Source organism: Lineus longissimus, chromosome 16 (genome assembly GCF_910592395.1).
Source record: "Lineus longissimus chromosome 16, tnLinLong1.2, whole genome shotgun sequence".
Lineage (NCBI taxonomy): Eukaryota > Metazoa > Nemertea > Pilidiophora > Heteronemertea > Lineidae > Lineus > Lineus longissimus.
Window position 1 is genome coordinate 5,136,467 of NC_088323.1, and position 24,295 is coordinate 5,160,761.

Consider the following 24,295-nt stretch of genomic DNA (forward strand, 5'->3'; position numbering starts at 1 on the left):
GAAGGCTTTTACTTCTGTTACAAACCATTGAATATTTTCAAATGACAATTCAACAGCAGTGGAATATTTGTATTTTGAATATGGTCGGTCGAAGCCCAGTTTTTCAAAACACCCCAAACTCCAGGTACTGATGGATATTATGTGTACCATTGATGAAGTATTGTCTTTGTGTGCATTCAGAGGATCGATGTCGTGCCAAGGGGCCCCTCATTACGGAGAATATTGCATTACCAATGGGGAAAATTGGTGTATCCATTCACCTCATTGATGCTGGGCCGTTATTGGTCCTGGGGCACTTTCCTCCCCGGATTCAATGCACACAAACAATACCCCAGCACTTTTAGGACAATGATGTCAAATTTTGCGCACAATGGACGCAATATGGTTTATCAAATTGGTATGGCTAGTCGATTTACCTGATGAAGGTATGAGTGTGTCGAACCCGTTGGACTCTGACACGAGCGCTGGGGTAAATAGTCCATGTTTACCCAGCAAATGGCCTCTGGAGAGCGCCCATGACTCTGGTTTATTGGCGTGTGCGCGTTCCAACAATGGGCCGGGGCGGAGCGGGTATTGAATGCACCAATCAAAATGTCATTTATGTTTTTATTGGATTGTCGCGTGAAGTTTATTTTGCGATTAAAGTAGAGTCAAATGAAGTGTTCAATAATGGCTGTAATTGATGAGGTCTGTCTGGGAAATTTGCGACCCTTTGTCTACAGATGCTTTCGTATAGATCCATGTTTGAATCTTACAGATTATTACCTGGAATCCCTTTAACTTTGAGGACGCTTTAGTTAAGGTCTTAATGATATGTTGGAAAACAATGTCTCAAGCTCAATGTCCTCATCGTCCCGTCGAAACTTTCTGCCATCTTTGTCAGCATCTGAGATAAATAGTTTTAAGATATTCTAATCTTGCTGCTCCATGCTTTCCATACCGTCCTTGTCCTTGATCGATGTCCACTTACAGCATGCTCTCCCCGAAGTGACCCCACGACAGCTTGGAAAAAAATAGGTCATCGCCAATTAACTGAATACACAATTCTTAGGAATGATAAACGTGATGAAACACAAAAACATCACACTCATTACCTACAATATGCCAACCCTATTAAAGGGGTACACTGTTTGTAATTACTGGTGTTTCAGGACAATAGAAATGCAGTTATACACAATGCCGTAGTGCAGTTATTATGCATACAAATTTGCAGAAACTTGGTATCAGTGCATTTGTATATCAGTCTGCACAACAGCAGTGCTGAAATTCATATTCAGTAAGCAATTGAAAATTTTCAAATTCAAATACAAATTGAAAATTTTAACACACGGCATGGCCTTTAATGCTCACCATCCTATTAACCCACTGTCCTTTAGGACCCTCTTTGCCCATCGCAATCATACTTGATATATTTTCGGAACTCCCCATCCCCAACCCCAATTCGTTTGTCTCTGAAAATTAGTCCAGGGCACTTGTCCTACGCTAAGTATTTAAACAGTGTAATTGATGTACTTGTCCTTTATTAACACAGATTTTTATATCCAAATGAGTCATGTAGTCATTTTAGAGCTGCTAGTGTTCAATGTAATGCAAGTCTTTGTGGATATAATTCTATACTGCAAGGCTTTCCCGATTTTTGAAGGATTTCCGTTTTTCTTTCCCGAAAATGGGCTTAAAAATCGGAAGTAGGGCATCAGATATGGAAATATCAACGCCTCTGCGCTACGTAGGACTTTGAATTTTCATCCACTTGTAGCAAACTCTCAAATATTACTAATATCTAAAGAAAATTGTCCATCGTTTCTTATGCATACTTTCTGAAAATTTCCCATATCACCCAATGGTTAAATTTTTATATCCAGTGCATTAGCCTTACATATTCTTCCTGCAGATGTCCTGCCATTAAGTCCTTCCATTAGTGTAATGTAACTTTTCAGATTTGCATATTGCATATCTGAAGTGGCCTGTAATATTTCTGTCCAAGATAAGCATAATGGCATGTTGTCCGGCCTCCGTTCATCGCCACGGTTACACCGCCATTAAACTATCGATTATATTAACATGAATAGCTAGCTGTTAGCTTCTGCGGGGTTGTAGCTACTTGGGTACGTGCAGCACGGGACGTTTCAAGGGAGGCACGTTAGCTTCATATTGATCCGTTGAGAAAGTTCTCCTTCATTTCAAATACAGATAGGGTACCTACTGAAATCTTTGCCAGTATCTTTTGTGATTTTACAGACTTTCCAGGGTAAAATTCAACCGTCTCTGAAAATCAAAATTCACGATCCGTACCAACTTTTCAACGGCGTTAATCTATCTCTTTTGATTCGGCCAATCAGATTACGCGATTCAGGTGTCATTCAGTGCAGCCTAGTCTGGCGACGTCATCGCCGATATTCCGTCGTGATCATAATTGTCGGATGCTGGGCAGCTGCGCTGTGTCAGTCTAACTAGAAGTTCAAGGACTTTATTGGAAATTTTCGATGATTTGAAAGAGTCTTGTTCTAGATGCTTATCTACTTACTAATATTACAATGACACCAGTTCAAACCTGGGGTCTGAAGAGTAATATTCGGTCAATTTCCTGCTCCTTACTCATCAAGTCACATCATGTTTCTCACTTCAGATTCGACCAGTACAACAGTCGCGATGCCATCAAAATTCAGGAGGCGATTGACAAGAAGGATTCGAAATACTTCCACAACAAGGTCCAGCTTTTTGTGCACCAGCTTAACCGGGCGCCGAGAATTAGCACACAGAGGCGTCAAAATGTCAAGAATGAATTATTCGATTCGCTTAAAAAGCTTTCCATCAGAGACGAGGTAGGCTGTTTACTTTCGGATGAGAGCAGACGCCAGTGAGATTTGGCATCTGTGTAAATATGGTATTCTGAACTGAACATTTAGACACAGTAGATTTGTACGGAACCAGTGGGAGTCCTCGTAATTTCAGCTGAAAAATCTTTGAAATTGACACTGAAATTTATTGTTTTGAAAAGTTACTAATGCTGCCATCTGTAGAGTGTGATGTACACCAGCATTTCCAGTAGTCACTCGGTAAATGAACCGAGTCCGCACCTGGCTGTGAAAGCTCCGGTGATGTTGAAACATAGCTCTTACAAAATGTTCGTATGACATTATAGACCATTTTGACAAACATTTTGTGTTAGAATTCATGTTGTTAGCCGAATCAATGGAGTATCCTTCAATAGCGTATTTAGAGTGATGTATGATTTGGTGTTGTCTATTCCAGTATGAAGCGCTTCAGACCGGATCCACAGTCCTACGGCTGACTGACACGCCAGAGGACATGGACAGAGAGTCCCTTGTTGACGCTACGGACATCCTCGCCGAATATACAAACACGGTCGAAACGTTACCGACAGAGGATCATCAATTGAGCAAGGATCTGTTGACGTTTGCTGTCGAGTCGTCGTCAAATATCATCAAGGCGGCGTCAATGATGCCAAAGGAATCGAAAAATCTGGAGGCGATGAAATATGCGATTGAAAAGAATGAGCACTCAATGCATGAGTTGTTGAACGTAAGTTTGATGATTTGTTTTGGAGTGTTTGGAATTGTTTCATTAAAAGCTGTTCTCGGATTTAATTTGTGAAGAGTTCAAGGTTTTCATGACGGCTTTGAGTTCATGATACCAAACGATACGATATCCAGAGATAAATGATCCCGTTATTGACATGAAGGTGGCAGTACGTACCAGTGGAAAGCTTCACTTCACTTCGATGAGATTTTTAATAGGAGTTTGAATTTTCTCGAGGCACTTTACTACAACTGTTGCTGTTTAGGTCTCAGCTTTCTCAAAGTGCTTTACCATAACTGTTGCTGTTTAGGTCTCAGCTTTCTCAAAGTGCTTTACCATAACTGTTGCTGTTTAGGTCACCGCTTTCTCAAAGCGCTTTACCATAACTGTTGCTGTTTAGGTCTCAGCTTTCTCAAAGCACTTTACCATAACTGTTGCTGTTTAAGTCTCAGCTTTCTCAAAGTGCTTTACCATAACTGTTGCTGTTTAAGGTCTCAATTGCAGCAGTCTTGGCTACTCCTAAGAGTAATGGAGCTGCTAGGGTAGTGTTGGGGGTAATGACATGAAACGTTCTTATAATACCTTCCTTTTGTGCTATCCAGGCTTGCACCAAAGACCACACCGAATATGAGGAAGCGATCCAACGCCACTCCACCCTTGTCAACGTCAAGGCTCAGGGCGTCAAGGGTAACCGACTGCTCATGAACGTTGATGAGGCAGAGTTTGCCTGGGACATGAAACGTCTTCCGAAACGCCGCCTCCGTCGCGATACGTCACCTGCGACACAGCTGATTGTTGGCGAGTGTTACCTGGCACACATGATACTGTTTAACCAGGATCCATACGTCTTTAGTGCTGTCCAATCTCACAAGGTAGGTTAGGTGTCGAGATTTAAACCTTCGGCTTGCACGTTTTTATGCCAAAGTTACCCATTTCTGACCATCTTGATCCGACTACAGGTTGAGTAATGATTCCCTCAGTCACATCTCCTTACGCATGATCAGGAAGAACTGGGCCTAAATTTCATACTACAAGGTTAAAACTTCAACTGCAAGTTCATCCTGAGCAGAATTCTGAGGGTATCAAGGACAAACCAAATTTAATCTCGGTCCCCATTCTAAAGTAACTGTGTGTAATTTCAGGTCATGGCAGTCGCGTCACTTAACCTCTACTACTGCAACGGGACACACGTACCGGTCAGAAACCTCCCGGCAGACCAGCTCATACACATCTCAATACCCCGCAAGACGGCTGCGCAGAACAGTTTCCCACAATACACCCTGAACAAGGAGAACATGAATTTGCACAAGTTCAACTTTACGCGGGGAAATCTCAACCAATCATTTCACATCATTATACAGTTTGAACCAGTCTCCCCAGAGCTGCGGAAATTTCCACTGGCAGTCTTGATCAAGTAAGTATATGTATGGAAAGGTTTTGAGAATGTCACTTCGAGTAGGACGTATATTTCCGTCTTTTGTGAGTGTTGCCTAAAATGTGTAAGACGTATGTATACGTCTTTTATTCTCAGTGTCTTGATTAAGTTTGACAGGTATATACTTCTTTGCGAATCATACTTATAATGTTTTGACTGATATGTTTTCTCGTGAATACTACTCATGTAGGATGTGACGAAGACATTTTGTTTGTTGTTGGTATGGTTGTCCAGAGAAATGAGAACAATTCTCAAATTTTTTGAAAATACTGTTAGGATGTGCTTTAGTACCGGGGCAATATTTATGATTCATTATCTATATTTAGGTACAGTTATTAGTAGTTAGTGTATTCCCTAAATAGGCATAATGGTTGTGCATCAGACAATCCATGTAGCTCTGTATAAGTGGAACGTATCCTAATTGGGAGGATGGGGCTTGATAGACGCCCCTAATCACTTTGCTCTTCTCGTTTATGAGGCTCAACGATCTTGGGGGAGTAGTTATGAAATGTGATGTCTAGCCTTCGACATGCTATTAAGTATTTGTCTGCCCATTTCATAAAGACGGGAAGTACCAGTTGGAAGAGCATTACTGTTTGAGGGAATCCTGCTTTCTGATTGATAAAAAGGTCTCGCCTAATGGCGACCACATGATGAGGGTTTATTAGGATGAATTTGTTCCCTTCCAACTGAGATGGGGAAAACCAAGTGCCTTAGTTATAGTCCTTTCAGCATAAGAGGGGCCACAATATGAAATCTAGGCAAGAAACGTTTGATAAACATGGATTAGACATTGTATGTTATAGATCTTCAGATGAATTATTTCTGAAAGTTTTAGGCCTTCCCAGCTTTGTAGCTATGCTAGGTGTAACAGATATAGGCCTAGATGATATCTTGGTGTTTTCCAAGTAGTTGGTCAGAAATTACCATAGGGGAAAGTCTTGCGCCAAAAAGGAGAAGAAGAAAAGCTTCTACTCAAATGAAGAGGAAGAAGATGACATCATGTTGGTCATGCCTGAAATTTTCGCTCGGACCTGTATTAAAAAAGGTGAGCAAAGTTTCAGGTGTGATTAATAGATGGCACTGCATCTGGATCTGTGGCCAGTTGGGGGAAGGAGGCGGAAAGTATTACCGCGATTTTGCCAATTCAACCCAATAACGCCAACATACCATCAACACCAAGGTCAAAGAGCTGGGTGTTCAGCGCATTGGACGGCACGACAGCCTGCTGTCTGTGACTGTGGCTGAGAAGAGGAAGCTAAGGTGGTTTGGCCACATGTCAAGAGCCAAGGGAACATCATCCTGCCGGGCACAGTAGAAGGCATCCGAAGACACGTTCGACCTAAGAGAATTTGGATGGACAATGTAAAGGACTGGAGATCTGATCCCCCTGGCATGGACAATGTAAAGGACTGGAGATCTGATCCCCCTGGCATGGACAATGTAAAGGACTGGAGATCTGATCCCCCTGGCATGGACGATGTAAAGGACTGGAGATCTGATCCCCCTGGCATGGATGATGTAAAGGACTGGAGATCTGATCCCCCTGGCATGGACGATATAAAGGACTGGAGATCTGATCCCCTGGCATGGACGGTGTAAAGGACTGGAGATCTGATCCCCCTGGCATGGACGATGTAAAGGACTGGAGATCTGATCTCCCTGGCATGGACGATGTAAAGGACTGGAGATCTGATCCCCCTGGCATGGACGGTGTAAAGGACTGGAGATCTGATCCCCCTGGCATGGACAATGTAAAGGACTGGAGATCTGATCCCCCTGGCATGGACGATATAAAGGACTGGAGATCTGATCCCCCTGGCATGGACGGTGTAAAGGACTGGAGATCTGATACCCCTGGCATGGACGATGTAAAAAACTGGAGATCTGATCCCCCTGGCAGAGGATGGATGACTACAGTGCCACGTTGTCCACTGTACTCGGTCGTCCCGATGGCTGCATGCCCGCGGGACAGATAAATAGAACCCAATAGCGATGCACATGTCTGCTATGCCTGAAATTTTCGCTATAGCCTGTTAGCTGAAGGTGAGCAATGTTTCAGGTGTGAGCCACAGGTGGCGTTGCCATCTGCGGCCTTTTGCACACGTGTTGAAAAAACTGCTGAAATGGACGACATAGCTTTAGGGAATTCTGTGAAAAACTGATATGATTGGCAGGGAATGGAATCTTCACGTCATCATCGTCATCGTCATCAGCATCAGCATCATCAATAATGATGCCATTGTGGGATGCGTTTTCGTCAGTTTTTACAGAAGATTTTGCCAATGTTGGTCGTGCCTGAGATTTTCGCTCTGACCTGAATTTACGAGAGGTGAGCAAAGTTTCAGGTGTGACTGACAGCTAGCACCATCACCCTGAGACAAACATTCGATACGCACTTCTATTTAAGATATATCCTGGCACGAAGTTTGTTAGTGTTTTAGAAGTTGTTTCCATTTTGATCTGTAAACACTACATTGTTTCTTTGTAGCCATCGTACAATGCCGACGCTTGAAAAGTACATGGAACACAAGCGATACAGTGCCGATATGGACAAAATTGAGATGAGGATTCCTGCTGGGCGCTTCAACGGTAAGAGGTTTGACAAACTTTGGCCCTGTTGACTTGGTTCAGCTGTCTTCCCTTCGAGTTTGGTAGTAGTTATGATTCAGGTGCATCTGAGAATGGGTCGGCTTTAAGGTGCGAGTCAGAGGTTTCATGCAAACAGCAGTTTCTGTTTATAAAGGTCACTCTACAATTCTTCCCCGTCTTTTTATTTCGCAGCTCCTGGTGATTATTACCTTGGACTTGTCGACGCAAATTACAACAAAGGACGACCCCGCGATCACGTCGCACAGCAGCGGAACTACACCATCAAAATGTGGTGGGAGGCGTGCGTCTTTTGGGACAGCGCTAAATCTGATTGGTCACCGGAGGGATGCTCGTTGAAGCAGACGTCAACCTATGAAATGCAGCATTGCGCTTGCAACCATCTCACGTCATTCGGAACGCATTTTTCGTTGACGCCAAATGATTTGTCGTTTGTCGGTGTCGATTCATTCTTTGAGTAAGTTTTAATTTATCTTAATATTGCACAAATGACCTTTCTTTGAAAATTTGTATCTTTTTGACTGAAAATTTGATAAAAAAGTTTTGTTATCTGCTAAAACAAAAATTCGTAAGAATTTTATTCATTTCAATATGTAAAACTTTCCCAATCGCCAAAATGAAGTTGTGCAAAACTTTCACTGCATGTGCATCAATGCACTGCACTGCAGCCATGCTTTGTACAAATGACAAATGCGACACATGTGAGCTTGATGCATGAATAAATCTTGCCCTTTATGCATCAAATTATATCTAATATTCCAGTCTGCATCAGAATCCTGTTATGATCGCGTTCGTCATCGCTGTCCTCCTCATCTACGCCTTGGCCTTTGCGATATGTTATCGGTACGATGCCCACGACCTGAAGAAGGGGGCCGTCGTCTACCTGCAGGACAACACGGCGACTGATCGTCAGCGTTACGAGATCATCGTTGAGACGGGGTTCCGCAAGGGTGCCGGCACGACTTCGAAGGTCAGCCTCGTGCTGCACGGAGAAGAAGGCATGTCGGAGACAAGGGAACTAGTCAATGAGAACAACCAGACTCTGTTTGAACGGAACTCGCGTGACATTTTTGTGATGACGTAAGTCTACTGTATATAAAAAAGGTTTTAGTCAAATTTGTTTGCGATGTAATGTAATGTAAATAATGTCTTATATAGCGCATGTTCCAAGAAGGTCCTGCTCACAAGCGCTTTTTCACAAATAACACTCTTGAAAGAGCAGGGTCTTCAGCCCTGTCTTAAAACCGGCGATTGAATCGCATTCACGTACAGAACAGTCGAGACAGTTCCACAGTCTACTGGCCTGGACCGCGAAGGTCCGACCCCCAAAAGTATCGAGGCTATAGCGTGGTATGGCTATCTGTCCCTGATGCTAATAACAGCGCAAACTGACTGAGCAGTTTCCTCTAGATCTGATGAATCATGGTCGAAGAACCTTATTACCTGATGAACAGAACGCTATTTTGTTGGAAGACTTCAACAAAACTGTTTAAGAAACATTGTCAAAAACTTTCTCCTTTTCTTGGACAGGCCAACTCCCAAAGTTGAAAGGCCTACCCACTGATATCCCTTTAGCATTTCTTGGAATATATAAATTAGGTCAGCCATATTTGCACGCTGGAAAAGAACCCTATTAGACCTTTGCATGACCCTGACAAGAAACAGCAGTGCCATCTAGGGTAACGAGAGAGAAAATGGACGGTAAAACGTCCCAGTCAATAAAGCAAGGTGTCATCACACTATTCGAAAGGTTAAATGTTTGATGTCAGAGATAATTAGACAGTTTTAAATCATTATCACTCCATAGGAAACACCATCGGGGTAGGGGGCACGACCCACTCACTCCATCAGGTCATGTTTTGATGTCTGTCGAGGTGGCAATAATGATGTATTGAAATTGTCATGTTTTGGCTCTGTTGACTTTGTACCAATTATCGTTGTCATTTATTTTTGTACATTTTAAATGGAACTTGTGGAATATTCCACTTATCAGTTTGATGATTATCATAGAGATGGGGGGGATCCCTGTCATGGCCTCTCCTTATGTTTTGTTCGTTTTCTTAAGTGCAAATTGCGATTTGCGTCATTAGAAATGGAATAATATTGTCGCAATTTTTGCAAAGAGATTTGTTTGAAATCACTTGCAGGCCTAAAAAAATGCCTTAATTTGTTGTCTGAACATATTAATCTTTGACCTGTGTAGAAAGGTAAAAAAAGTCAGTCATTTTGTTTGACCAAGCTTCTAAATTTGAAACCTTAGATATGCGCCTTATTTTTTATATCGGACGTTTGCTTTCTATTTCCAGACTCCCCGACAATATCGGTCCAATCTGGAAGGTTCAGTTCTGGCACAATAACAGTGGCGTGTCGCCCAGCTGGTACTTAAGTCGGGTAATCGTGCGCGACATCAACCTTGACTACTCGTATTATTTCCAATGTGAGAAATGGTTCGCCGTGGAAGAGGAGGATGGCAAGGTTGAACAAGAGTTCATGACTTTGGAAGGCGGGCTTGGCTTTCGCAAGGTTTGTAAATAAGCCTGAGATGACTTTGGGTGTCCAGCCAGCTATAGATAAGTCAAGAAAGGTGTAAAGAAACATCAGCACCTGACGCTCTGAGGTCACGTGTTCAATTCCCAGTCACTCCCACCACATCTGGTAGAGAGGACGACTCTCATCGACAGTGTAGGTTTCCGACAGGGTGACCGGTTTCTTCCTACTGACATTACAAATCACCCAATATTGTTTTCAGAGCTGACAATGTCCATGGTTACATTCTGCTATCAACTGAATATATGATACAGCTTAAGTCCATTTTACGAGAGAAAAATGCCAATTTTGGTATCTATAGTAGACGTGAATGGGTTAAATTCAGACTTGATTTGAACAAGCCCCAGGTTTTCTGTCAAAATCTTGAGGTGGTACACTTTATTAATGGTAACCTTCCCTTTCAGATTGTGTGGATCAAGGGAACGGAATATTTCACAGACTATCACCTGTGGGGCTCGCTGTTTACGCGGCCGTCCTACAGTCGCTTCTTTCGTACTGACCGTCTCACCTGCTGCTTGTCACTGCTCATGTCGTACATGTGCCTCAACGCCATGTGGTACCAGACGAATGAAACAGAGGTAAATACTGTTCTTAGGCAGATTTCAGACTTATCCTCTTACTAAATGCAAAATTTGACGGCTGGAATGAAAAGATCTCTCTCTCAACTCTCTGTGGGTCTTTGAATTTTCATAATTGGACCAAACATAAGCATTTTAGAGGCATTTTTGTGTAAGCGAAAGATTTCAGATTTTTTGCCTTTGCTCATTTATAGTTGTGTGGCAAAGGGGGGCGGGATTGTTTTCTATTCTTTGCGCATTTACTCATTGATTTGGTTTATTTCAGTATCGTGGCGAGTTTGGCCTGATCGACGTGTCCTGGCGTGCTGTCGTTGTTGGTATTTTAACCACTGTCATCGTCGTCCCTGTTAACCTGGCACTGGTCATGATGTTCAGGAAAACAAAGGTAATTGAATATTTTCAAGAACAGTCTTCATCTATAGGTTCATCTGCTTAGCGTTTAGTGTGTGAAATGCCCACTAGCCTTCAGAGCTGACTGCTCTTGTGACTGATTATCCTTTGTCAAACTCTTCCAGTTGAGGAAACCAAAAAGCAGCACCGATAAGAAGTACCGCAGCGTCAACAAGGACAACCACAGTACCGATGGTAGCACCGGTAGCGACAATTTCGATCGGTCCGTCCAACCCGTCATGACGCAGTCCTTGCTCGACCAGTCCATCTTGAACTGGCAGAGTCTCCAAGAGTGGGCGCAGAAACAATGGACGAAACGTTATCAGCAGTCGGTCACGTCGAGTGCAGAAAATGTCAAACCAGAGAGCACACCTCAAGTAAGTATGAGTGGAGTCTCGATGATTAATTGGCCCAGTCGGGGGTCATTGGGCCTTAATGGGTCCAGGAGAGACAAGAATCACCACAGTGAGTTTACCATTGAACATTGTCAATATCATCCCAAGGCTCTAGATGTGTGTGAAATCTGGAACTATACTACTGTCTTTACCACAGGATTGTACAGTCTTTTCTGTATCAAACTGACTACAGACATGACCAAAAGGATCTGAACAGTCAACTAGGCTGTTTGGATTGCTTGAAAAACATACCCAGATCATCAACTTTGTGCCTGAAACAAAATTTAGATTTTGAAATCACCGGCTTTGAATACAGAAGAAGAAGGGTAACACATTTTTGATTTGTATTTCTTTTCAGGTGCAGGAAGTGCGTGAGCCAACGCCCACCCAGAACCAAAAGGGATGCGAGACGGACCAGACGTCGAGTGGGTTTGAAGACTACAGCAGCCAGCAGGTGCAGACACCATTGCCGCAGGTTCCCGAGGTCCGCAAGAAAAGTGAAGAAAACAGTGTCAGTTCTGCAGGAATTGAACTCAGTAAGTTTCCTAGAATAGTACTAGATGCTTTGAATGAAAGTGTCTTGCCAAAGATGACAAGCTAGGTGGTATCAAACCCACTACATAATGAGTCTGAATTATGAAATTATCATGGCACTAATATTTACTTTTATGATTTCACAAATGCTATAAAATGATAAGGCATTGATGAAATTTGGGTTTTCATTTCACAGTTCGATTTTACGCAATTGAAATGTTGGTGATGTTTTCCCGTTTACGTTACTCGTGTTATTTTTCAGTTGCCAACGATGCAGAATCCAAGCGGGCGTCGCCTTGCCTACTGCCATGGGGTTGCCGGTACATTCTCCTGATCGTCACCTGGCTCATCATTGCCGGATGCGCAGCAGTCACGATCCTGTACGGTTTCCGGTTCGGTCGTACCAAGAGTATCCAGTGGCTGCAGTCGCTCTTCTTCAGCTTCATGATGTGCATGTTCATTACGCATCCAATTGTGGTAAGTATCAAAGAGGAGTTTGTAGTCAGTCCTGGATTCTGCAGCATGTAGCGACTAGGAGTAACACTCCACCTCAACAATATCCTGGTTCATCGCATGTTTTCGTCCTCATTTATACATGTGGGTGCAGAGACGCAAGTTGGGCTAGTGTGAGTGTCTTGCCAAAGGTCACAATACGCAACAGCGGTCATCTTTTTAAAACGGCTTAATCTTTCCCCACCGGTTTCAATGGATTTTTGTTTCTTCTAGATTTTGGTCATAACCATCTACTCTGCGATCAAGTACCGTAACACTCCAGCCGTCCTGGACCACCTTGACGACGACCGCGACACGGAAGTCCGCGAAAAGCAGCGTCCATTTAATCGGCTCGACTATTATGAAGACTGCGACGACCTTGAGAAGGGGATAGCTGCTCGTCAACGATCGCGATATCTTCGATTCGCTCGGCCACCTCAGGAGAAACAGCTGATTGAATCGCGGAAGAAGACAATGAAAGAGAAAAAGGCTGTTACAATATTTTGGTGAGATTTTCGTTGTTATTGGAAACAGTTTTTCTAAACATGCTAAAAGCGCAATCTTTACAACACGAGTCCCAAATCATTAAAGAGTCTTTAGAGCTTTAAACATGTGTAACATTGCCTGGTAAAGTGCATCTACAAAGTCTCTTTCTTGAAGTTGGCCTCTCCCGACCCCACCATAAGAGAGTGAGTCTAAGTCTCCGTGTTGTCTTTTGCAGGGAGACGGTGAAATATCTTGTAGTGCTGACTGTAGCTCTGTTTGTGGCCTTTGGCAAGGACACTTCAACCCCGTACCACCTAAACAAGGCCGTCACAGTCCAATTCACCGAATCGCTTCCCAATCCGTTCCAAAATATCAGGAGTGTCAGTGATTGGTGGAGGTGGAGCCAATCGGATCTGTTGGATCGACTCTACTGGGAACGATGGTATAACGGCCAAGAGACGAATACAGATCGGGTAAGATTGGTTGACTAAAATAATTGTCATCTCCTCTATAGTTGTGATTGTAGCAAATGATATGTTTCTTGAAACTCCTGTGATTCTTGTTTCACTTTCTTACTAACTTCAGCATCAAATGTTGGAAGTTTTCTGGGTCAAATCTGGGCCTTGCTTTCTCACTGAAGATTGAGTCACTACAGCCCAGCCCCCCCCCCTGAACTTGAGAGGTAGAAACAAGGCCTGTAAATGTCTCTCACTTCAAACATAGTTTTCAATTTGGGATCTTGAAAATGATAGCTACAGATACCATCATTGCGACATTGTAACTTAAACTAATACCTTGCTAATCTATCGCCAACTGGTCTTTCAGAACTACATCCTCGACGGCTCGAGCACGATCGTCGGTTACGTCAACCTGCGCCAGATGAGAGTCGATAACAAATCCTGTGACATCCCGTACCCATATAATGTAACAGACACGTGTTACTATGGATACGGTAGCTGGGATGCGAGCACAGCAAGTTTTGGTCCCGGTGAGAAGTGGTCGTATTCGCCGTGGTCGGATTTGTACCGTTATAAGATCTACGGTCGATTGGCGGAATACGATGGTGCGGGATTTCTTGTCAAGTTAAACTCAACTCGGTAAGTTTGATTGTTTTCTTCTTCATTGTCACTCGTATCAAATATTGGTGGCAAAAACGTAACTCTGGAAGGCAAGACAACCACATAACATCAACAGCTCTGTGGCATCTGATACCAAATGACTCCCATGACTTCTGTCTGTATCAGTCTTAGTTTGAAATATCATTTTTTCAGAGCCGGAGCTTACGCCCAGCTTCAGAAACTGAAAGCACAGGAATGGATCGACCGCCACACGCGTGCAATCATCGTGGAATTCACGCTCTACAACGCGCCAACGAACCTGTTCACGTCTGTCAGTCTCGTGTGTGAGACACCGCCCACAGGTGGCGCCTTTCCATTGGTGCGCGTCGACTCGGCGTACATGTATCGATACTTCTCGGCTTTTGATCATGTTGTTCTAGCATTCGAGGTACGTTACGCTCTCAGTTCAGCAAATCCCATTATAATTCATTGTTGCATAGAATGCATTCATTGTACAGTACATTTCAAAAGAATGTCCCTCCACATGCAACATCCATTGGTGTTGTGTTCTGTAACAGTCCTCCAAAAGTAACGTCAGTGGAAAATTTATGAGTCCTGATTTGTCCATTCCAGCTCATATTCATCAGTATCATCATGTTCAAGATCCAGTCGTTCATAGGGGGCGCAATACGCGAGAAGAAACGCTACTTCAGAAATCTCTGGAATGTCCTCCATCTTGTCCAGCTAGTCTTCTGTGTCACATATATCGTCTGCTACATCTTGCGGTTCGTTTACGTACACGACACGATTGAGAGATTGCGTGCTACGTTCCTTGAGGAGTATGTTGACGTCTTCTTCATTGCGCTTTGGGACGAGGTGAGAGCTTCTTCTTCTTCACATTCTAAAGAGCTCCGGACATCTTCTTCTGCGTTCAGATTGCACAGAAGAAGAATTCGTTCGGGCCCCTGAAGATGGTGAAACATTGTCATCCAAATTACACACTATGAAGTCCCGTTGTGTAGAGACGAAAATTCTGCTTGTTATCGTAAACTTTACAAGAAATTTTCTTTTTTCAGCTGCTGCGGACCCTGGTTGGAAGCATTGTGTTCATAATATTTGTTCAGTTTCTGCGCCTCTTGCGGTACCGTAAACTGTTTGCACGTCTCGGGAATGTCTATTGGCGCGCCAGGAGGGAGATCCTTATATTTACTGTAAGTACCGAGCAAACCTAAAGAGGGAGCTAGTAGCTAGAGGGTCTATTAGGTGGTCTCAAAGTGACTAATATGCTCTGGTTAGTCTTGGCGTCCGTCTGAGTACAAGAAATTTCATTCAAAGCTTGGTAGGAAACAGCTAGGATTGTGGATCTGCTTTCCTTGTTGCCTAAAGGAATTCGTTACCTGGAATCTTTGGCAGTGATATTTTGGAAAAGAAATTGAAGAAACGTTTTTCAGAGAGCAAATTCGATGAAGTTTTCTTCAAATGTTTTCCCACTGATACCTCCGTATTTGAGTAATTGTTGGCAGCAGGTATGGTCTGCTCAAGGATAAGGTTCGGTTTTTGTTGATTTTTGTTGATATTTTACTTTCAGGCCTTGTTCATTGTGATTCTAATGGCGTGGACGAGTCTCGGTGTGGCGTTGTTCCGCACCGTCAGCTGGTCGTTCAGCGAGTTCCATCTCGGCTTCATGTCGTTGTCGAGCCTTCTAGTCATGAAATACCGGTTCCAAGACATTGAGGAGTACAGTCTGCACGGAGCCAGGGTGTTTGTTTGTGTCTTCTTCATATTTGGAATGGGCATACTGCTTTCCTATGTAAGTAAGAGTGGAAACACATGGGGTTTTGGACATTTTCAAAGTTAAAAGTTGTACAGTAGAACCTCCCCTTGCGGACACCTCTGCCCATTACGGACATGTTCGTTCAGTCCCGATTTTTTTCTAAGTCATTTGCTTTAACCAAAACCTCTGTAGAGCGGACACCTCTCTACTCTGAATTGCACCAAGGCCATGGTGACTTTTTGGTTCAATCGACTCACAATTACGGACAGTAAGCAAAAACAATGGCTTCCTGTGTTCACTTAGGTAGTCGATTAGACCTAACAGGTGTGAAGTTTGCGTAATTGATGAACATAATTAGACACAAAGTTCAGTTAATTGGAGTGGAGTTAATTTAATGTCAGTTGCTCTCCTAATTAAAACAGAATGTATTGTTTAATTATCTTCACTGTGCATCACATTGCCAAGCTACTGTATCTGGTAACATTAATTGCAGTCCATTGAGTAGTTTGTCCCCTTGTGCTCTAATAACAAGTATTACTATAATGATGTACGCTGTCTATGTAATAATTAGCGTGCGAACACAACCTGCATATATCAATGTTGGCAAATTAATATGACCTCCACTAGAAATGCCAATTAACTAATTTCAAGTTCGCATATAATTGGCATCAAATTATTTGAAGTACATTGTAGTTAATATGTATACAACTAAATGGAATATGTAATATGTAAGCTTCACGACCCCCATGGGCCTGGGTTTGAAGTCACAGTCCTTGGAGGGATAGTCTGACATCAAAACTCGTACATGACTTCCCCACCGATATCCTCAAGGGCTTCTCTCTCTGTTTGCAGATTGTAGCTGTGCTGAGTCTCCACTTCCGTGTAGGACGTCATGACCAAGTGTTGACCATGTCTTCTAAGGAGCTGATGAACTTCTATTGGAACCGTCTCTTAGTCTGGTTGAAGGTCAGACGGATTACACAGGACGACGACGATGACAGCGTTCTGCCACCGGTAAGTAGATTATACAGGGTGAAACAGACAGCAGAATCTACAGGGTGAGCAGAAAGGAGAGCCTAGAGGGTGAAGCAGAAAAAAGCACAGTTGGTCATTACTTGTCACTTGTCTGTTGCTGCTGATTTGCCATTTTTAGTTAATGTCAAAAACATAGGCAACAGCAAGAATGAATAGACAGTCTTTATCAATTCTTTGTAACATTAACCTTATCAGCTGAATTGTTATAAAGATCTAATCTATTTTCCAGGAATTCACCATGGCTGAAATTGAGTACCAAGTTGACGAGCTACTTTTCAAAATGAACGCCATCTCGGGCAGTCACGGCCTCCCAGAAAAGCCGCCGTGTTATTACACCGATTCGGATTGTACATACGGTATCGGTGACGATGGCGTGTCAAGCGGAGGGTCAGAGGTCAGAGGTTTCGACGAGACGAGGTTCGAGTCGCGTATCGCTAAGATTGAGGACAATCTCTACATGCAGGAGCCACACCTGGCTCAGTTGATCCAACTCGATAACATTGGGACGAATATTTTGTCGCAGGAGAGAGAAAAACAGCTGAGGTATGTTGTAAATTAGACTGAACTTTGGAGGGAGACTGGTCTTCTTAGCCTTGTTGGCAATCAGTCTAGGAAAAAGATACGCTTTGAAAAAAACCTTTGGCTGATGTCGCTTGCCTTGGATGGCAAGACTAATAGGGGAAGGAGACTCGTAAAGCAAACCGTACCATTAACTTCATTTTGTCCCTTCACACAAACATGGATGAATGCAGAATAAGATCAGATTGAACTGCTATTTGATACAAGCCAAAAATGGCTTTCTTGCTGTGAGTAATGTAGGCCTACTCATTATGAAAAGCTCGTTTTTAGGACATTCTTGAAAATGAAACACCTGGAAAGATTCTGCAGTTCACATTAGCTCAGCATACAGTAATAATTGAACAGATTATCGAGTTAATTCAATATGATTCGTTTTAGGTCCGAGTTAGAACTTGAAATTTTCCGCCAACTGCAAGTCCAGAGACAAGAAGGCAAATCACAGTCGAACACGCATTTTGATGGCAGCACCAGTTCGCCATTGAGAGCCGGAGATGGCCTCAACCAAAGTGGTAATAACTCACCTCATTTCGGCCTCGTCACCTCACAGCGGAAACCGGCTAAATTCATCTTTCCTAAACCACCTGTCTTAGGTACTAACATTATCACTGCTTGACACTCTTCTCGTTACAATTCTTCAAGTTGTCGTTCGTGAAAACTTTAGAACCGATGTAACTTTGAGAGATTTCTAGGGCTGTTTCTTTAGGAGGGTGCTGGTAGTGCCTTTATGTTCGGGAAGTGCAATATCACAAGTGATGTAAAAATCATGTATTTTCTGGATCTCGGACAAAATTCTGCATTGTGCAACCAAGACTTGGCGTCAGTTTTGTCCGAGTATTGACGTCGTGATGTACTTTCCGAGCTTTATTTAGCCCGGGCGCAGAGATCACTATTAAGTTGAAATGGCCTCTTTCAAAAAGATATTTTGCTCTCAAAATTGCAATTGGTTCTAGAGTCGATCTGTTCATATTCCAACACGCTTTACCTAGGGAATCTGGTCTGCGCTATGGTTACAGTCTGCGCCATGGTTACAGTCTGCGCCATGGTTACAGTCTGCGCCATGGTTACAGTCTGCGCCATGGTTACAGTCTGCGCCATGGTTACAGTCTGTGCCATGGTTAGTCTGCACCATGGTTACAGTCTGCGCCATGGTTACAGACTGCTCCATTGTCATGGTTTCTCAGGTGGTTCCTCCATCTGAAGAGCAATCAGCTGTACAAACGATTATTTGCCGTCTGCTTTGGCCTGACAGAAGAATTCACTGCCACTATTTTGCTCTAATGATAAACGCCTCCGATTTCATCCAAAAAAATTATGCCGAGAAACTTTTTATGGGAAAATGGCAGTGAATTATCAAGTCTGCTTCAAGTCCAACAGCTTTGACTCTTCTTGCTGACTGCTTCTGGTGGTGGTTTTCCTCATTAACTTTTTTCACCGTTTTCAGTCGTGATGAGTTTCATGTAACTTTTAACAAACTTTGGTGTAACAGTGTATTCACATTCTCCTTCAATCACTGGTCCTAGTTTCGCCCTCTCACTTGCTGTGATTATAGCACACATCCATATCTTGGAAAAGTATTGTTCTCATTCCCAATCACTTCTTGCAAAAACCCTAGAATTGGTAGTGCTTTGCCAATATAGGTGATCAGCTGATTTTGTTTAAAATAATTACTAGATTTTCCATCGCATTTTGGAAAAATGTTGGTCCTTTTTACCTCTTGGTTCATAATGTGTAAAGAAATTGTCATATAGGTTTCTAAGATTGTCTGCTACTGTCAGATAGCCCAGCCTTACTTTCATTAGCCTGGTGCAACACTTCCAGTCGTCACTTGAAGATAGCATACATCTTCATATGTCATCCCTTAAATCGACACCCTCAAATCACTCCATCGCTATGGCAACCCAGCTTACTACTCCTTCTTCGCGATTGCATTTTAAGTTCTGCATCTCTGATTCCAGGAAAATTAAAATACCATGACCCCTTCAGCGAAGACTTTGGCGCCCATCGTAGGTCGCGACGCTGCGACCATCGGGGATCGTTCTCCGATACCGACGTGTACGATATCCCAGTGCATGGTGGGAAATCTGACGATTACGGTAGCTGCGAGGTCGTTAGCATGGACGACGAAACAGTCAACCGCCCAGGTCAAGGTCGAGTTCATGGGCGACTTAGTCCTGGGGTGGATAGGATGTCACATCGTGATTCAAATTATAGTCATTCGATACTAGATTTGCCTCCTGGGGGCGACCTTTTAGATATTCCTATACATCGTTTAGATGATGATTATCCAAGACCGCGAACCTCTGTTGAGAAATCGCGTCCATTTGATTGCCTGTACGACTCCAGTTCGAGTTCAGAGTACAATCTAGCAAGGTCAAGGTCGGCTAAAGCAGACGCGAAACCGAGAAGTTTGCGTAAAACTAAGTCACGGGGAAAGGGTAAAGGTCGTAAAGAGTTTACACCAATCAAAGGACTCGATGAGTTAGGCATAGAAAATGGTGGCTATAGCAGTGATAGTGACGTGAATGTTCGGGTGAGCGGCCGCCAGAAGCAATGTTGGTCTTGATGTGGTCAGTGTCGATAATGATCAATCATGATGCACCATGACACAGCTTTTCCCGCCGTGAATTTTGTCATGATGTACCCATGACAGCTATTTGATGAACAATGCAATCACTTGTCTCAAAGCTGTAAACTCTGTTATCATTTTCATATGTTGCATGTTTTCGTGAAGTGGACAAAAAATAACAGTCCCTTAAATTGCATAAAATCTTCTTCTCTTAGTCGGCTTCTCTGAAATGGAATTTTCTCCACATAAATTTTTGATGACTTATTGTGCCAGGTGTTATAATTGATGGAATTGCCCAACTCCATATCTCTCCAACTGGACAGCATAATACATGTGGTATGATTATCATGTATCAAAAACATAAATGGCTCTTTCAAACATAAAAAAAAGCTGTGAAGATAATAGTAGGGTTTACGGCAAGATAATTCTGGTCAGTTTGGACTCAAAAGTCTTTCAGGCATATTGTATATTAATGTTGATTTTATATGTAAGCTCGCTGGGCCTGCTAAAGCCTCTAGCAAGCAGATGATGGATCACTTTGTAGATTGTAAATAAGTCTTGAAATATCATGTATTTTTAATTATGCGTATAGGTATTTTAACCATCACACATTTAGATGGAATATGAATAGTATTTCGGAGGATCAAAGTTAAAATATATTTGGTAATCTGATGACATTCTGGATGTCAGTACAGGAACCAGTTCTGTAACAATAACTGTATAGAAGTTTAATACCAGTTCTGTAATGATATGTGCCATTACAGTTCAGTACCAGTTCTGTAATGATATGTGCCATTACAGTTCAGTACCATTTCTGTAATGACATGTGCCATTACAAATCGATACCAGTTCTGTATTGACATTTGAGGGTATCATGTCATCTTGAGGGGGCTGAAAAGATGTGCAGCTTGCAACTGTACGAAAAGTGGCAGTATTATTACTTAAAAGTGCAAAAACCCAATGAATTGTTTACTCCTGAATATTTCTTGTTGTTGTTTATTGAAATGTTTTTACAATGGCCATTCAAACTGTATGACCTTTTTTCGTGTTCTTCCATGTTTTTCTTTAGCGATTTGTAGACTTTTAATGCGATTTCACTCATATCAAGCTGGTGCCATGACAGTGCTGCCACCTGTGGCCACCTTGAAGAATTACCCCATGAGATTAAAAACGATTAGTAGCGTGTAAATTGGCTTCAGTATGTCCATTTCATTTTCATTGAGATTTTTCGAAATTTTGCAATAATGGTTTGCCTGTTGTACTCATTTTATATGTACCGTTACTGTCCGTGTTTACCTTCTACATGTACATTACATAATAATTTTATAGTTTGGCAATGACTTCATATTACTATACTTTGAGACTTGGCAATGACTTCATATTACTATACTTTGAGACTTCACTATGATAAATGAATTCACTTTATGAGAAAATGATTAGATTGATTATACCGAGGTATACAGTATATAGTTTTATTTGTATCTCGTGTGGTTGTATTGAGTAAATTTAGGCTATTACTTTATACAATTTCTGTGGGTTAAGCTAGGCTCACATGACAATCATACTTGCTAAACACGTTTGTTTTTGTCATTTTGACAAACATCTTTTCCTGATATGTTTCATATTTAAAAACGTGCTTAACCTTTTCAGTCCCGGGGCTCCCCTTTTAACAGACAACCCGATGGCCATGTTAGATAGTGGCGGAGTCTAGGAACGACTGAATACCCTAGTATTGGTTTATCTTTAAAACAAACGGCGACAGCACCTGTTAAGTTATTGAAACATGGAAGTGGGATGGCATCCCGTCATGGTCAAATACAGTGGTAACATATGCGGATGCGGTCCCACCTGGGCACTGAAAAACGACAAATTCATTTCATTTGTATACTATATCACTCAAGCATAAGTTATTTTGGTTATCTATTGACATGGATCTTGCAGATGGTAGGGGCGACGTGTATGGGCGGTTACACCTGCTGTTTGCCTGAACAACTGCCAACTGCCACAATTAGTTATGCATGACATGGGCATAATCATCAATGATGAATTGTTATAGGCCCCAGATCCCGTCTGGGGACTATATTGATATCACTGGAATTCTGGAAAATGTTATTTTCTTCCACCAACACATTTATTGCGGTAGTCCAGCAAAACGGCTAAATAAACCAGAAATCAATCACCCTTACACCACCAAACCCAATTCCATCTATGGACCATCGCAAAAGTATTTTTAAAATCCTTAGTATTTCGATACTTTTGAAGCATTTTTTGCCGAGATCTATCGTCTTCTCCCAACATGCCGAAGCCGCGATTCAATCTGACATGCGCTGTGACATGCGCAGAGGCGAGACGCTAATACATTAGCATAAGCTCCGTCCCGTCATAATGACATCATTATTCTCAGGAGTTGGTCGAGCGATGGGACGATGGAGGTATTATTTATAAAGAAACCCAATTCGATTCATGGACTATCGCAAAACAATTTTTCAAAACTCAGAATATTTCGATGCTTTAGATACGTTTTTGTGCTGCCATTTTGACGAGAGTATCGGGTCAAGGTCAAATACTACACTCAGGCTGTTAATTCGAACGCGTTCGACTTGAGTATTTGCACACGTTCTTCTTCATAGTTTGACTACAGTCGAGTTTGTTACTCGGTTTCTACTCGGTTGACATGACGTAATTTGCGTCGAGTGCGCAGACGACTACCTGGGGACTATCAAATTTGCTACCAGCAAATTTCGGAATTCTAGTTATATCTACGATATTGAAACAATGGTCAAGCCAGAACATGACGTCATAACACCCAGAAAATGCAGGGACGGCCAACCCATTGTGATTGTCTATCCAGATTGAACATGTTGAGCAACATTGAATGGCCATTATATAATCTAGCTTGAATTGAGTAGGCCCTATTCAGAAGTGGTCTTACAGTGAAACTCAAGTATGTATATCATACACATTTGCTGGAAAAGGTCAAGGTCACTACTACCATATGTCATGTCAATTTCTCTGCTTATGTGTACTATGAGCGATGTGTAGGCCTATTTTAAATTTAATAATTTTGCCCATCCAAGCCATGACCATGATCACAATTTTGTAAATAATTTGATGATAGGGGCCTATATATATTTTTATAATGATTGATATCCATTTATTTTGAATAAAATTATCAGGTTACTATTTAGAACTGAAGTTTATTCTTTCATTGCCAAATATATACTACGATTATGGGCACCAGACTCACAGTCTTGTGTCAATATTGATATCATTATCACTCATGTTCTGGTTTCTTTCTTTCTTTCTTTCTTTCTGTTCACATTTTACAAACATTATTGCGAGTGTTCTCCAAAACAGCTAAATAAACCAAAATTCTATCACCCCTATACCACCAAACATAATCCCATCTAGTGTACGTCGCAAAAGACTTTTCAAAATTCGGATCATTTCGATGACTTAGAAGCGTTTTTATGCTCTGATTTTCTGATTTGTTTGAAAATCTCCAAAGCGATTCTGGTGATGTCACGGAACACGAGTTCGATTCGATGACATCACTTAAACCAGAGTTCAATCCGAGTGTTGGCATTCTCATATAAAACAGTTAACTCGGCTTATAACTCTGCTTACTCGGTTCACGCATGCGCATTTGAAGCCACAGGCAGACCATTGATAGATTGGTTCCCGATCGACTCACTAGGGCGTATGAGACTCCCTGTACCTAACCTAGTAGTCCTCATATCAATGTGTTTGGTCGCCTGACGCTTAACGAGTAGTGTTTTTGGGTTTCTAACATTAGTGCATTTCTATAGTACAGGCCTAGTACATCCGGCGAAGTAACTATAAAAATGAAAAAAATAGAAGGAATCTGTTTTGCCTGGGTGAGAAACCTTCGTAAAATTATATACTTTCGATTGTCGGATGATCTATTTCCGGACATAGTAATTTCTCCACTCTCGTCATAACCCCCTCCCCCTCTAAGCATATGGATACCATCAGGTACCACTGCTTCCTCCACAATCCTGGGGCCCATCAAATTTGCTGGTAAGCAAATTTGTATAATGGCATTATGGAGTAGCCTCATTGCCGAGTGATGGCCATCATAGTATGTCCAGCACCACCGTCACGTGCTGCCACCTATATTGCTATAAGTATGTCCAGCACTACCGTCAGGTGCTGCCACCTATATTGTTAATTGCACTTTCTAACGCACTACTGCGCATGAGTAATAAAGCAGACACTTTCGAATGGATCCCAATCGCAGACTTGTTCATTTATT

General features: G+C 42.3%; 1 protein-coding gene across 4 annotated transcripts in view; it reads left to right on the top strand.

The window, feature by feature from the left end:
- Positions 1-23,444, top strand: part of LOC135500703 (polycystin-1-like protein 1) — a 96,544-nt gene extending 73,100 nt beyond the window's left edge. For 3 of the 4 annotated variants that reach the window (XM_064792320.1, XM_064792321.1, XM_064792323.1), the window contains 24 exons: positions 2,627-2,822; positions 3,253-3,543; positions 4,143-4,412; positions 4,683-4,954; positions 7,467-7,567; positions 7,760-8,042; positions 8,348-8,665; positions 9,892-10,108; positions 10,537-10,710; positions 10,976-11,095; positions 11,226-11,477; positions 11,854-12,031; positions 12,292-12,506; positions 12,756-13,027; positions 13,243-13,480; positions 13,833-14,104; positions 14,279-14,513; positions 14,699-14,941; positions 15,142-15,276; positions 15,654-15,875; positions 16,692-16,853; positions 17,104-17,417; positions 17,832-18,043; positions 19,409-23,444. In XM_064792320.1, the coding sequence (XP_064648390.1) occupies positions 2,627-2,822; positions 3,253-3,543; positions 4,143-4,412; positions 4,683-4,954; positions 7,467-7,567; positions 7,760-8,042; positions 8,348-8,665; positions 9,892-10,108; positions 10,537-10,710; positions 10,976-11,095; positions 11,226-11,477; positions 11,854-12,031; positions 12,292-12,506; positions 12,756-13,027; positions 13,243-13,480; positions 13,833-14,104; positions 14,279-14,513; positions 14,699-14,941; positions 15,142-15,276; positions 15,654-15,875; positions 16,692-16,853; positions 17,104-17,417; positions 17,832-18,043; positions 19,409-20,016 (5,800 nt within the window). In that variant the 3' untranslated portion in view covers positions 20,017-23,444. The remainder of the gene's footprint in view (positions 1-2,626; positions 2,823-3,252; positions 3,544-4,142; positions 4,413-4,682; positions 4,955-7,466; positions 7,568-7,759; positions 8,043-8,347; positions 8,666-9,891; positions 10,109-10,536; positions 10,711-10,975; positions 11,096-11,225; positions 11,478-11,853; positions 12,032-12,291; positions 12,507-12,755; positions 13,028-13,242; positions 13,481-13,832; positions 14,105-14,278; positions 14,514-14,698; positions 14,942-15,141; positions 15,277-15,653; positions 15,876-16,691; positions 16,854-17,103; positions 17,418-17,831; positions 18,044-19,408) is intronic. The other variant, XM_064792322.1, reaches the window with a different exon arrangement.
- The last annotated feature ends 851 nt before the right edge of the window (positions 23,445-24,295 follow it).